Consider the following 14199-nt stretch of genomic DNA (forward strand, 5'->3'; position numbering starts at 1 on the left):
ATGGGACAAAAGTCGACACCAGAATATCCGATCAGTTTTCTAATGGCCCGATAACCTCTTAGGATTGCTCGTATTGTTTACACCCGTAAATGCCAAGGTCATCAGATCAATTCTGATATATCAATTTCTTACCGTTCTACGTCAAAAGTACTCGATAGTGAAGGTAATATTAAAAATCTGATGCGTAAAATACATAATGGAACAAACAAATTTGTATATCTGATAATTGGTGAACAATATATCCCCAGCAATTCCCAGTACACTTTGTGCTAGATAACATAACACAACACTGCATGCCAAGCTTAATCGAATCAAGCTTAATGAGGGTGTTATATTTGAATCATCAAATCTCATTGTGACATTTTCTCCTGTTTGTCCTCACGGGACTTGTAATGCATCGTTCTGTCATATGTCCTTGGTCCAAACCTTCTTCTCTTTACGCCTGTTTGGCATTTGTTTACGTCTCTTTCTTGATACCCAAGTAAAGAAGGTAGTGAATAATGTCCTTGATCGACTAAACACTTGAAGGGCATATGTAGATTTTTAAATTAGTTTTAATATATATTTTGCTATGTATATACAGAGACGTATATGACAGAGGGAATGGTCTCTCTCTCTCTCTCTCTCTCTCTCTCTCTCTCTCTCTCTCTCTCTCTCTCTCTCTCTCTCTCTCTCTCTCCCTCCCTCCCTCCCTCCCTCCCTCCCTCTCCCTCTCTCTCTCTCTCTCTCTCTCTCTCTCTCTCTCTCTCTCTCTCTCTCTCTCTCTCTCTCTTACGTCCCAGGTATATAGGCCATAAACAAATATATATTCCCGTATTGATTTCAATTCTCTACAAACGGGTTACAATGTGTCCGTACTATATAGAAAAAAAACATGGAACTAGATTACGTATATTTCACACGGAAACAAATGAAACAGAACTGACTACCATACAGTATATCAACATTAGGCCTGCGCAGATGTTTTAAATCTTCGGGGATAGCTTAACATGAATGATGGAAACATTGATATACTGTAATTTGTTTACCTCAGTGTACATGTCTAAATGACATGACACACACACACACAATTGTTTTAGGTGATGAGATACGAAAATCTATACATTTTCATTTATAGATAATTGAATAGGTCCGTTTAATATCACCTCTTGTAATATAGCTTAATGTTACGTCAGGATTCGATAGTGAAATGACGGCGCAGTTTACGTCGAGACATTGAGAAGTACATTTTTTTCAAATACATGGCAAACTTATTCATCATGTAATATCATTTGTTAGTTTGTATACTATAATTCTTCTTCCCGATATTGCATTACTTCCACTACACCACAGACATGATTCCTCCCGGTGCATATCTTGAAAGTTGTGACAAAGGGTTATCTAGGGTGTGTCCTTTCCATCAGAAATCATATTCACGAATCATTAAGAGAAAATGCAAGGAGAATATGTTTGTCAAACTTTTCAAACCGGCACTAATTAGCAGTTAAGAAGTGTCGTTGCACATTAAACGTTAATAACGTTTTTTTCTTCCCTTTCATTTCTTACGTTTAAATTTTAATGCTCCACGGAAGTTGACGGGGGGAGAATATAGTCGCCGCCATGTTCGTCCGTCCGTCAGTTTTTCTGTCCGTTCTTTCGTGTCCGGAGCATTACTTTGTCAACAATTAAGCAAGGATCATGAAACTTGGTGTATACACTGGTCATACTAGAGCAACGTGTAGTGTACCAAATTCAGGGCCATCGACACCCTGAGTTACAGATTTATCGCCCTTTGTTCAAATTTCGTGTCCGGAGCATAACTTTGCTTGCATTTAAGTTAGGGTAATGAAACTTGGCGTTTACATTGATCATGTCAAGACGATGTGCAGTGTACCAAATTTAGGGCGCACAACCCTTTAATGATAGAGTGATTGCCCTTAGTTATTTTTTTTTGGCTAGAGCATGGCATCAAATTGATTGCTAGGATAATGAAACTTTGCGTTGATCATACGAAGTCGTTTTTCAGTGTACCGATTTTAGGGCCAGCAACATCTTAATTACAGAGTTATTGCCCTTCGTTAAAATTCTGTGCCCGAGGTATTAATTTGACTGCATTTAAATAAAAGGGTATTGAAACGTGATGTATACATCATTCATACAAAAACAAGTGTAACGACACCAAGGCTTATGATCCCTCAGTTACAAAGTTATTGCCCTTTGTTAAACTTTTGTGTCATGAGCATAGCTATGCTTGCATGAAACTAGGATCATGGAACTTGATGTATACGATGGTCCTACTAAGGAGATATGCTGTTTGCAAAATAACCCTTAATTAAAGAATGATTGCCCTGTGTTAAAATCTTATTTCCAATAAAATCGTTTTCACATATCACATATATACGTCTCTGGCATACATGTTATATGTTTCATGTCAATAATGTTGTGGTAAGTGATATTAGTGGCAAGAAGAACTAGAAGAGAAAAAGCGTTTCCCAGTTAAGATCTAAATAATTTATCAGAAAATAAAAAACAAAACAAAAACAAAAACAACAACAAGCTTATTCTGCATGCAAATTATTAAAGTTAATACTCAAGAAAGTTGAACAGTATTCCAAACCTAGAACACATGCCTTGCAGGCATTTAACGTACTTTAAGTCTGCGGTGAGGAACTTTTACACGTCATCCTTGGTACAAGTTCGTATGAGCACTAATTAATCACTTCAGTCACGAACAGGTGCGATAAAGTCATATTCTATTTCGTCGACTGGGTCAGAAGTACCTTGGTCGTTGACCGTGACATTGGCCTCGGTCATGTTGAAGGTCACATCCAATTCGCTGAAGAGGTCTTTACCATAGTAACAGTGCCGCTTTGCTACAGATGAAACGTCCAAGGCAGTGTCACCTCCGTGTTTCCTCTTTTGACGTGAAGTAGTTAGCTGTAGTTGTGTCTCTACTGGGCTAAGTAAAAGAAAGTCAATATCAAGGAGAGTTTGTAATGGTGACGACGACAAGATAACTACGGGGGACAAAGGACTCGGTGTCATTGTGCCGATGATGTAGGGGTCGCTCTTGTGGTCTACCAAAGAACTATCAATAGACAGAACATCTTCAAGCGTCGCATCCGACGCGTTACCAAAGTCAACGTCAGGGCGATGCTTGTTGGCATTGACGTCGGATATGGTATGATCTAAAATTTCAACGAAGGAGAAATATTCTGCTGAAATGAAGAGGGAAACGCTTAGTTAAAAAAAGACCATTTAGGTTTAGATGTAAAATATTTCAAACGGATCTTTTTAAAACAAGATAATTGTTTTATTTTCATTAAATATCTTTAATATTAAACTTTTATTTCAACTTCAAAAAATATCTGGTGATCTGATTTAGTGTTTTCTTGTTCTTGTTTTCCAAGCAAGACTTTTTCCAGTGTTCGATTATCATTATTAAATAAAAAGTGTTATATAGTATCACATATTAATGACTAACCAGAGGCTGTAGGGTGCTTTTGCTCCTCAACAGGCGTGATCTGCGGTGAGATATGGCAAATACACGATTCTTGGCGGTGAAGTATCACACTCGGTTGTGCTCGAACCCAAGGATCATTCCATCCAGGAAACATTGACATATCCAAATTGTAATCAAGGCTACAGTCTATGGAAAGAGGCTGGAGATGGGATGCATTCATATGGGAGAATTAACTTTGATATATCACAAAATCTTTGTAAAATAGTATCAGGCTGCGGTTAAGAAGTTTGTTCAAATGCCTAAGAACATTTAGCATCAGTCAGAAATATACACTGTAGCAATGTTAATAAACACATTCAAGTATGTCCATTGGTCAATGGCCTATTTGGAGAGCGATTTTTGGCTTCTCCTAGGGTATGTGTTGTCATTTGCAGATAATATATTCTAGCTGACAGCCTTTTCACAGATGTGACAAGTTGTTCTGATGTTAACAGAGGTCTGTCAGTCAGAGTGTAATTAACACACTAATTAATACCTTTCCGCTTGCTCAAACATCGTAGTATGGACATACTCCTTACGCCGGAGGCGGAGCCTATGTTGGTGTGTTTTTGAACGCCAACATCTTTAGACCATAGGATGGTGGTGTTGTTTCAAGAAACAATGGCACGTAAATTATGTACTTGTTGTGATTTCACGCTCATCCTACACAAAGGAAACGGCTCTTGTGTTTTTTTTATTTTCAGTTTAACCACATTTTCAAGTTGTCTAAATAACGACAAGAGGGTCTGGCAACAGTTATTACAACTTAAGAAACGCCCACTTCCGATATACCATAAGATACAATAATTTATAAACCTAGACGGCAACAATTATTGTTTCAAATCTAATATCTTTTCTATTTTCTATTTTCGATATGTTATCACTTGATCAAAGTCTGGATACTTTTTTATTTTATGTTTTACACACATTAATATGTAAATTTTACACTGTAATATGTTAAATTTGCACATTAATCTGTAAAATTTATACTTTACAAATTTTACAGATTAATAAAAAATACAAATTAATGTGTAAAATTTATTTTTTTATGTGCAAATTTTCCAGACACAGCCAATGAAACTAATTCCTCTGATATCATTAGGGCCAGAAACATTGGACATTCAAAGATATTATTGAATATTTTTGTCAGAAATGGGACCAGGAAATTTTTCAATTCAATTAGAATTCTTTGTAGACCATGTGTCTTACCTCATTTTTGGTTATACTGGTTTCAAGGCCCTCGTATAGCATCACCTTCCTCTTCATTAATAATCACATGTTTCGAGTTACCTGTATGGTTCACAATGCTATCTGCATTATCTAAAAAAATGTTCATACAACCTATTTAACTAAATATTTGGTCTCTTATTGTTATATTTAGTAAACCTTTCATAAAATTCCCTAGGGTTATACATTCTGAAATAATCCAGCATATCCCTTGTATTGTCTTTTATATATTAGTTCAGTAATCTTATAGTCTTATAGTCGTTCTTGGAAAATAGTCAGTTAAGATGAAATCATAACACAGTTGATGAAACAGACAGTACCATATACATGTTACTTTCTCGGTCAAATAACAAATTCAGCGAGAAAATGGCCCAAAAGAAAAAAAATATGAAGTACCACACATATAATCTGAGGATATGAAATCAGTATTTTCTCATATAGTCGTATATGACAAGAAGGACTTCAGTCTCAAATAAAAAAGGTAGATATGGCATTTGTTTTTGAAACGGTTTGAGCAGGGACGTATAATACATATGTTATATACGTCCCTGGTTTGAGAAGGTATACCTTTGAAAATAAACAATGTGATAGCTTTGAAGGTTATGGTCTTACATTATGTACTATTGTTTATGTTGATACAATTACTAGATGTAATCAGGGACTTGGAATATCATAAATCTGTGATCTGACTAATGTAATGATAATTTTCTTCAATTAATACATAGAAAGAAAAATTAGATTTAAAACTTTAATCTCCAGAATAGAATTTACACGTAATCAGATGTCGCGCGGATAGATAGTTACAACAATTTAGAATGTGAAATAGAATATGTTGGGATGTCCATATATTGATACTATGTTCTTTTTTTTAATGTTTTGTATAGGTCTGAAGTGTTCTGACGAGGTATCGCGATTTTTGTCTTGGTATCGACTTCGGACTTCTGAGCGACAGCGATTTGTGTCCATGCTTTTAAAATACTGCGCCCAGACTAAAACATTAAACAGCTAAAATAAGTGAAAATATGAATACTTATTCAGAATTTATTGTTAGTACTGGTTAACATTTTTTCTATGGTAGTAAGAATAAGACATGTACACCGTAATTTACGAAGAATAAGGTAACCATGCTTTACTGCATTAAGAAAGGTTAGAGTAGCTTCCCTTGGTTGTTTCATAAACAAATTTCTTCGGAACACCGTTGTTATTTTCTTTTATGATCAAATCACTATGTAAAAGTCCGATGGCTATCGCATGTATTATATACCGCCGCACGTGGAAAATAAGTTTCATAACATCTAATAATTTGGGTGCGCATTCCACGATAGCACAGCGGAAAGAGACCAAGCCACAAAAGGTTGATGATGTCTTCGAAAGTCAAAGTTATCGTCTGCCTTCTTCGTAATGACCTGAGGCTACATGATAACGAGGTAAAATGAAGGAATCAGTGTTTTTATATCTAGAGAATCGAAGCCTACGTCATAAGATACTTCGTAAACATAACAAACACAAATGGTTTTTAATTAGTAATATTAATTTAACATCTAATGCACAGAGAATATGATTGGGTTATTATCATTAACTTATTTAATTTTCTATTTATTAAATGTCTGTTAATTTTTCATTTTTATTGACATCTCGCTACAATAACATATAGCCTTGGCGCATTTGTTTCGGCCCTCCTAAGAACCATTTCACGGTAGCTACGCAATGTCAACGATTTTTTTTACTAAACAAATGAATTCAAATTAGTTCATATTATATGATTTATTTTAAAAACTGATGAGTGAAACACCACTATTTTTCTAAAAAATGTCACCAGATGCGAACTCAAATTCGTTCACTAAAATGATCGACATGTGTATCGGACATGTGATAGCACTTCCATTTCTGGTGACATCAGTAAGTCTCACAGAAAATGTATTTTTGAAATACCATGAACTCAAATACAATGGAAGGTAATCTCAGATAGCTAAAGAGATGATCTTTAAGCAAAAGATCATAATCGAAGACTTTTCTTGTTTTCAACTGTACACAAGACTAATTAATATAGATCATACATGGTTTAAAACTCCTGATTTTTAATAAATTTGCCTTACAGAATTTTATTGACTAATTTTCCTTTATTATAACACATAAGTTATTTCTAATGCTTTACTGGTCTTTTTTGAGAGGAATGTGTCAATACAGTCACAGAAATGTAACCAGTTTATTAACTGATTGTGCTTTATGACAATCATGTAGCACCTTTACCAGGTAGCATCACGCCTATGCCTTAAGGTTAGGAAGTAGACTGATTATTGAATGACAATGAAGAAGTACAGTCAGTCCACTGAGAAGTAAAATACATTGGCTGGCTTATTACTAGATATGGACTTTCTGCTTGATCTTAACAACATGAACAAAATGCTTGAAAATTCTTTTGTAGGTTTTACACTGGGCAAACAAGACAGCTGAATATGTGTTGCCTTTGTATTGCTTCGATCCTCGCCATTTTCAAGGAACATATCATTTTGATTTCCCTAAAACTGGAGCACATCGTGCCAAGTTCCTCTTGCAGAGCGTTGCTGACCTTCAAAATACATTGAAAAGCAAGGGAAGGTACGAAAAAGAAACTACATATTGTTGGATGGATGTAATCTATATCAGTGCAGGAATGTATGTCCCTGATTACTGAAGAATACCTCTTTTCCAAAAAAGTGAATTCCACTCAAAGATTTGAAGTATATTAAAGGGAGAAAAAAAATGGGTTTTATAAATTTACAAATGAAACACGAAAAAGAAAATCACAAGGAATATTTGAATTAATTAAAATAGTTTAGAAGGAGAAAACTTTAACATGAATTGAAGAAATTGCAGACATAATATGCTAATATTGAAATGAAAGATATCTATCCTGACTTTCAAGGTTACAGGTGTCAAATTAGAAAAAAAAAACCCATTAATACAAATAAGAAAATGCCAGCATGGTATTGAAATGTAACCTCTAAATAACATTCCTGGATAAAAGTATTTGATGTTGATCAAGTAAATAAGTTTTTACCTTTTAGGTCACAAGAGTTAATTTTTTTTTTGACAGTGGTTTGGTGATAAGGATGGGGAAACCAGAAGAGATTGTTCCACAGATCATCAATACAGTTGGTCAGGACCAAGTTTCATTCGTATGCTATCACGAGGAGGTTAGTATCATAAGACTTGTCACTCTATTTATAATTATATCAGGTGTAGTCATTGAACTCAGTTCAGATTTAGATTCGAGAGAGCTATCCTTGTACATGAATTCAAGGGAGCTATTCTTGGTACATAAATGCAAAGGAGCTATTCTTAGTACAAAAATTCAAAGGAGCTATCCTTGTATATGAATTTAAGGGCCCTATCCTTGTACATGAATTCAAAGGAGCTATCCTTGTAGATGAATTTAAAACACATATGTTGTGTTATTCAGTAGAAAGGGAAAGCATGGCATGATAAGTCTCTTTTGAATTGAAACAGTGACAGTTGAATCAATGGCCATTGGCAAATTTCAGAATTTATGGTTTCTGTGTGAGATCAGCACTGACTCATTTTCAGCACTAAGCAGGAGCTTTTCACTTTTATACCTAGTCCTGGACTGGGTATTGTCTTCACCTTTAATGAAATGTATACTATTTAAAAGTACTTAGTGGAAGTTTGAAGATGTGCTATCACTTTAAGTTTATAAAGAAAACATCTTTGACGATGGACCGTCTCTGTATCACTGGTTTTGTATTAAACATCAACAAGTCCTGTGGGTTCCCCTACTTTGAGAAATGGGTAAAAAATTCAGCATTGTTATGGATATCTATAACATACTGCATCTAGGAATTTTGACAAGTAGAAAAGAATTAAAAAAAAAAAAAAAAAAAAAAATTAAAAAAAAATACAAAAAGATAAATTCCTATTTATATCTTTCTTTTATATTGCCTACGAACTTGATTTTGTGGAGGTAATTTTCAAAGTAGAAGCAAGGTGAGAGATAGTGAAAATTTTATTGAAAACGCACTTAATTCATTTTCAAATTCTTTTCTTCTTATTAGGCCACTGCTGAAGAACTAGAAGTAGAGTCAAAACTGCAGAAAAGTTGTGGTGTTAAAGTTCAAAGTTTTTGGGGTCATCCCCTCTATCATAGAGATGACCTCCCATTCAGGATTCAACAGTAAGTGAAAAACTAAATATTCCAGTATTCAAAAAGGTGTAAGACAGCATAAATATGAAGTCACCCAAGGATGGTATCTTTAATTTTGATGGTTTGTAAATATAATAAAGTTTATAATTGGCGACATCACAAAAAATTCATTAAGGCAAACTCAAATACTTCACCAGTAATGCTGATTAAGGATTGAAGATTTGAGAGAGGATACATATATTGTATAACATAACAGAATTCCTATTGAAAAAAACTGAAGCAAAATAAAAAAATAGCTGAGAACAATAATAATGATGAATACTTACAATAGTACTGCTGTAGAATTTGTTTACCATCACATTTTGATGGTGGTGGTAAGGGGGAGGTAAATCTGATATTAGTAAATAGAGAAGATTTATGTGGTCACTGTATCCAGGTTACCAGATGTATACACACAGTTCAGGAAGAATGTAGAAGGTCAGGCGAGAGTGAGGAAGTCTTTGACTATGCCAGACAAACTCCAGCCCCTACCACCTGGTGTTGAGGAGGGACAGGTGCCGTCGTTAACAGACCTTGGCTTGACGGGTAATTACAGTAAAATATTTTTGAATTAATGATCAGATTAGTACCTGTATTCAACAAATAAATTGTCCTATTATTGCATTTTTAATCCTCGATTTCTTACATAAAATATATTTACTAGTAGTAGGAATGATGTTTTTGATTTTATGCACAAAGTATTGACAAACTGACAGTAGGAACATTTGTTTATGTGGACCTATGTTCTGTGATGTATTGTATATAAAGATGATTTCTATTTTTTACAGCTGCTCCTGAGGATCCACGTTCTGTGATGTCATTCCAGGGAGGAGAAACTGTTGCCCTTGACAGACTCAATCACTATCTGTGGCAATCTGACAGTGTGTCTACTTATAAAGAGACAAGGAATGGCCTTGTAGGCTCTGACTACTCTACCAAATTTTCTGTGTGGTAAGTATTCTACACTGATGTCAGAATTTCTCTCGCCTATAAATTATCTACCTGTGTTCTACCAAATTTTCTGTGTGGTAAGTATTCTACACTGATGTCAGAAGTTCTCTCGCCTATAAATTATCTACCTGTGTTCTACCAAATTTTCTGTGTGGTAAGTATTCTACACTGATGTCAGAATTTCTCTCGACTATAAATTATCTACCTGTGTTCTACCAAGTTATCTGTGTGGTAGTTAGGTCTTCTACACTGATGTCAGAAGTTCTCTCGCCTATAAATTATATACCTGTGTTCTACCAAGTTATCTGTGTGGTAAGTATTCTACACTGATGTCAGAATTTCTCTCGACTATAAATTATCTACCTGTGTTCTACCAAGTTATCTGTGTGGTAGTTAGGTCTTCTACACTGATGTCAGAAGTTCTCTCGCCTATAAATTATATACCTGTGTTCTACCAAATTTTCTGTGTGGTAAGTATTCTACACTGATGTCAGAATTTCTCTCGCCTATAAATTATATACCTGTGTTCTACCAAATTTTCTGTGTGGTAAGTATTCTACACTGATGTCAGAATTTCTCTCGCCTATAAATTATCTACCTGTGTTCTACCAAATTTTCTGTGTGGTAAGTATACACTGTGTGGACTATAAATTATCTACCTGTGTTCTACCAAGTTATCTGTGTGGTAGTTAGGTCTTCTACACTGATGTCAGAAGTTCTCTCGCCTATAAATTATATACCTGTGTTCTACCAAGTTATCTGTTTGGTAAGTATTCTACACTGATGTCAGAATTTCTCTCGCCTATAAATTATATACCTGTGTTCTACCAAATTTTCTGTGTGGTAAGTATTCTACACTGATGTCAGAATTTCTCTCGCCTATAAATTATCTACCTGTGTTCTACCAAGTTATCTGTGTGGTAAGTATTCTACACTGATGTCAGAAGTTCTCTCGCCTATAAATTATCTACCTGTGTTCTACCAAGTTATCTGTGTGGTAAGTATTCTACACTGATGTCAGAAGTTCTCTCGACTATAAATTATCTACCTGTGTTCTACCAAGTTATCTGTGTGGTAGTTAGGTCTTCTACACTGATGTCAGAAGTTCTCTCGCCTATAAATTATATACATGTGTTCTACCAAGTTATCTGTGTGGTAATTAAGTCTTCTCCACTGATGTCAGAAGTTCTCTCGCCTATAAATTATATACATGTGTTCTACCAAGTTATCTGTGTGGTAATTAAGTCTTTTCCACTGATGTCAGAAGTTCTCTCGCCTATAAATTATATACATGTGTTCTACCAAGTTATCTGTGTGGTAATTAAATCTTCTACACTGATGTCAGAAGTTCTCTCGCCTATAAATTATCTACCTGTGTTCTACCAAGTTATCTGTGTGGTAATTAAGTCTTCTACTCTGATGTTAGAAGTCCTCTCGCCTATAAATTATCTACCTGTGTTCTACCAAGTTATCTGTGTGGTAATTAAGTCTTCTACTCTGATGTTAGAAGTCCTCTCGCCTATAAATTATCAACCTGTTTTCTATCAGGTTATTTTTGTGGTAATTAAATCTTCTACCCTGATGTCAGAAGTTCTCCATATTGTAAATACACAAAATTTAGGAAGTTTGTTTATTCTGAAGATATTTTACCGTACTCTCTTTCCACTGAATGTCCTTTTACCTGAGTTGAGTTGGATAAATAATCCAATGATTTGTATTTGTATTTACTGCTATGAACGTCCTTAGCTCCTTAATAGCTCTTAGAGACTGATAAATGCTGAGACCTAACCGGAAACTTTTGGGATGTACATAATTATACCTCTTGAGTAATATATTATTGTGTTATCTAACACTTAACAGACCTTTACATAACTATATGTACTTATGATGTAATACAATCAGGCTGGCCAATGGGTGTATTTCCCCACGTCACATCTACTGGGAGATTAAGAAATATGAGGCTGAGCGTTTAGCTAACCAGTCAACATACTGGGTGACCTTTGAGTTGCTGTGGAGGGATTACTTCAGATATGTGGCACTGAAATATGGAAAAAAACTGTTCAGTGAAGGGGGTGAGTTGGTCATGGCTACAAATCACAAGGTCAAGGACATTTAAATGATTTCTTGATGATTTAGATCATACAAGATGATACAAAACCACTTTGCATTAAATAAATTGATACCGAAAGTATTTTCTGGATAAATTTGTCTCTTACACTATAGGAAGTTCACTGTGATGATGTCATAGGTCAACAGGGAAGATAAATGGTTTGAGATTGTAAATAGAAATCTTTCTTTTCAACATCGATTTTCTCTTATTTGGTATTTTATCATTTTTTCTTTAAGAAGAAATTAAAATGTTGTAGATAAGTCCAAAAAAATTCAAGCTATTTTAAAAATGAACTGGTAGTCCTTCATTTCTTATTTGTTACTATACAGGTATACAAGAGAAGGCAATTCCTTGGAAACGAGATCGAAACCTTTTGAAGGCCTGGATGGGTATACATTTTACCTTACTTTGTTGCTATCAATATCTATGCTCTTATACCTGTATTTTTTAGGTGTTGGAATGCTCTTTGGTATGGATATGTAAAAAGAGATATATTTTGGAAAACAAAATAAGCTAATGACAAAAACAAAACAAAAAAGTAAGAAAAGCAGAGAAAACTCAAATAAAGTCTGAAGGATTCTAACTATCTATCTATGATTTTATATTTGTCTCAGTTTTAGCCAACTGTGACCATGTCATAAAATCACAGATAGATTGTCTGAAACATTTCAACTGTTTGGGTGAAGTGTATATTACTCAATATTGAATGAATGATACACAGTGCAGTTTAAAAAGAACAAAGTTATCCATTTTAAGTCTCGCCTCTTTTTCTTCACCAAGAAGTGAAGTATCAAGGCATTGATAAAAGTTACACAGAATAAAACCACACCATCTCTAAACTTTCTGTTACAGAAGGAAAAACTGGAGTACCATTTGTAGACGCCAACATGAGGGAACTGGCTGCCACTGGTTTCATGTCGAACAGGGGCAGACAGGTATAAATCATATGTATCATGTGCCAGTCATTCTTGTCTTCAGGATTTTTTATTCATTATCTCGCCAATTATCGATGGCGTTTTGTCAGTATGACATGGCGACTTATATTCTCATGTTAGTGATGGAACAGTCCAGAGAAATCTGAATGTCACATAATTACATAACAATGGTCTGTATAAATGTGTCAGCTTGATATCACAACCATTGAAACTTTTCAAATTAAAAGTATGTTAGGCGGATCAGCTGGAATTAAGATCCTTAGAACATTGCAGCACCAAACGGTATTACGAAACACCATACTGCAGTTGATTTAGAGCCCATTTTATATCTTCATTGAAATACAAAATGTGTATTTTTATATCGGTTTCAATGCAAACAAGGAATTAACATTATTAGAATATAATTTTTGTGCAGTTATTCCTTTAATGCACAATAAAGCAACTGTATAATGATTTTAACTTTCTCCACATTTCAGAATGTTGCTAGTTTTCTGACTAAAGACTTGAAACTTGACTGGAGGATGGGAGCAGAGTGGTTTGAATCACAACTGGTAAGTGGTTGTGTTTATATCAAAATTAACTTTGATTTTATGAGTGTGTTCAATGCCACGATGGTTTTATATGTCTTGACTATGTATTTATTGTTGTACATTGTAACGTTTAATTCATATTGTTTTGCCTGTTTGTGAGTTCTGAGTCTCTTGCTGTAACCAATTGGAAAATAACTTATTTTAGATTGATCACGATGTGTGCAGTAACTATGGCAACTGGTTATACAGTGCTGGCATTGGTAATGATCCTAGAGAGGATCGCAAGTTCAACATGATCAAACAAGGGCTTGACTATGATCCTGAGGTAAGTTCCACATCAAACAGAGGCTTGACTATGATCCTGAGGTAAGTTCCACATCAAACAGAGGCTTGACTATGATCCTGAGGTAAGTTCCACATCAAACAGAGGCTTGACTATGATCCTGAGGTAAGTTGCATATTTAACAGAGGCTTGACTATGATACTGAGGTAAGTTCCACATCAAACAGAGGCTTGACTATGATCCTGAGGTAAGTTCCACATCAAACAGCGGCTTGACCATGATCCTGAGGTAAGTTCCACATCAAACAGAGGCTCAGCTATGACCCTTAGGTCAGTTATACATTGTGAAACAGGGGCTTAACTAGGATCCTAATGTAATTCAGTATGACCAAACATGGACCTGACAATGATTTCTCAATGTGTTAAACAGCAGTTGTCATAGATATCTAACTAGTATTCGATGTCACAAAACGATGATTCCATTGTATTTGAAATACTCTAAC

The 14199-nt window shown here is 34.9% G+C and overlaps 2 protein-coding genes across 2 annotated transcripts; one reads left to right on the forward strand and one right to left on the reverse strand.

Moving 5' to 3' along the window:
* Positions 1–2700: 2700 nt before the first annotated feature.
* Positions 2701–3662, reverse strand: LOC132564512 (uncharacterized). Its single transcript, XM_060229166.1, has 2 exons — positions 3464–3662; positions 2701–3197 (listed from the first exon to the last, which is right to left on the reverse strand). Exons 1-2 carry the CDS (start codon positions 3660–3662, stop codon positions 2701–2703), a joined length of 696 nt encoding a protein of 231 aa, XP_060085149.1.
* A 2386-nt stretch (positions 3663–6048) lies between these two features.
* LOC132564513 (cryptochrome DASH-like) lies at positions 6049–13944 on the forward strand (the record flags this gene model as incomplete). The annotated part of the gene is made up of 12 exons (XM_060229167.1): positions 6049–6135; positions 7134–7306; positions 7785–7884; positions 8761–8879; positions 9286–9434; positions 9677–9839; positions 11742–11911; positions 12279–12338; positions 12802–12884; positions 13361–13435; positions 13620–13739; positions 13883–13944. Coding segments are annotated over exons 1-12 (1343 nt in total), but the record flags the coding sequence as incomplete, so codon positions are not given.
* Positions 13945–14199: the final 255 nt, after the last annotated feature.

This window comes from Ylistrum balloti, unplaced genomic scaffold (assembly GCF_031769215.1).
Source record: "Ylistrum balloti isolate Yb309-2 unplaced genomic scaffold, AGI_CSIRO_Ybal_v1 Utg372346, whole genome shotgun sequence".
Lineage (NCBI taxonomy): Eukaryota > Metazoa > Mollusca > Bivalvia > Pectinida > Pectinidae > Ylistrum > Ylistrum balloti.

Excerpts from the sequence above, each read along its gene's own strand:
- LOC132564512 (XM_060229166.1), bottom strand. The coding sequence starts at position 3,662 with ATGAATGCATCCCATCTCCAGCCTCTTTCCATAGACTGTAGCCTTGAT. Across the intron at positions 3,198-3,463 it reads AAAGCACCCTACAGCCTCTG|CAGAATATTTCTCCTTCGTT; the intron begins GTTAGTCATTAA and ends TCTTCATTTCAG.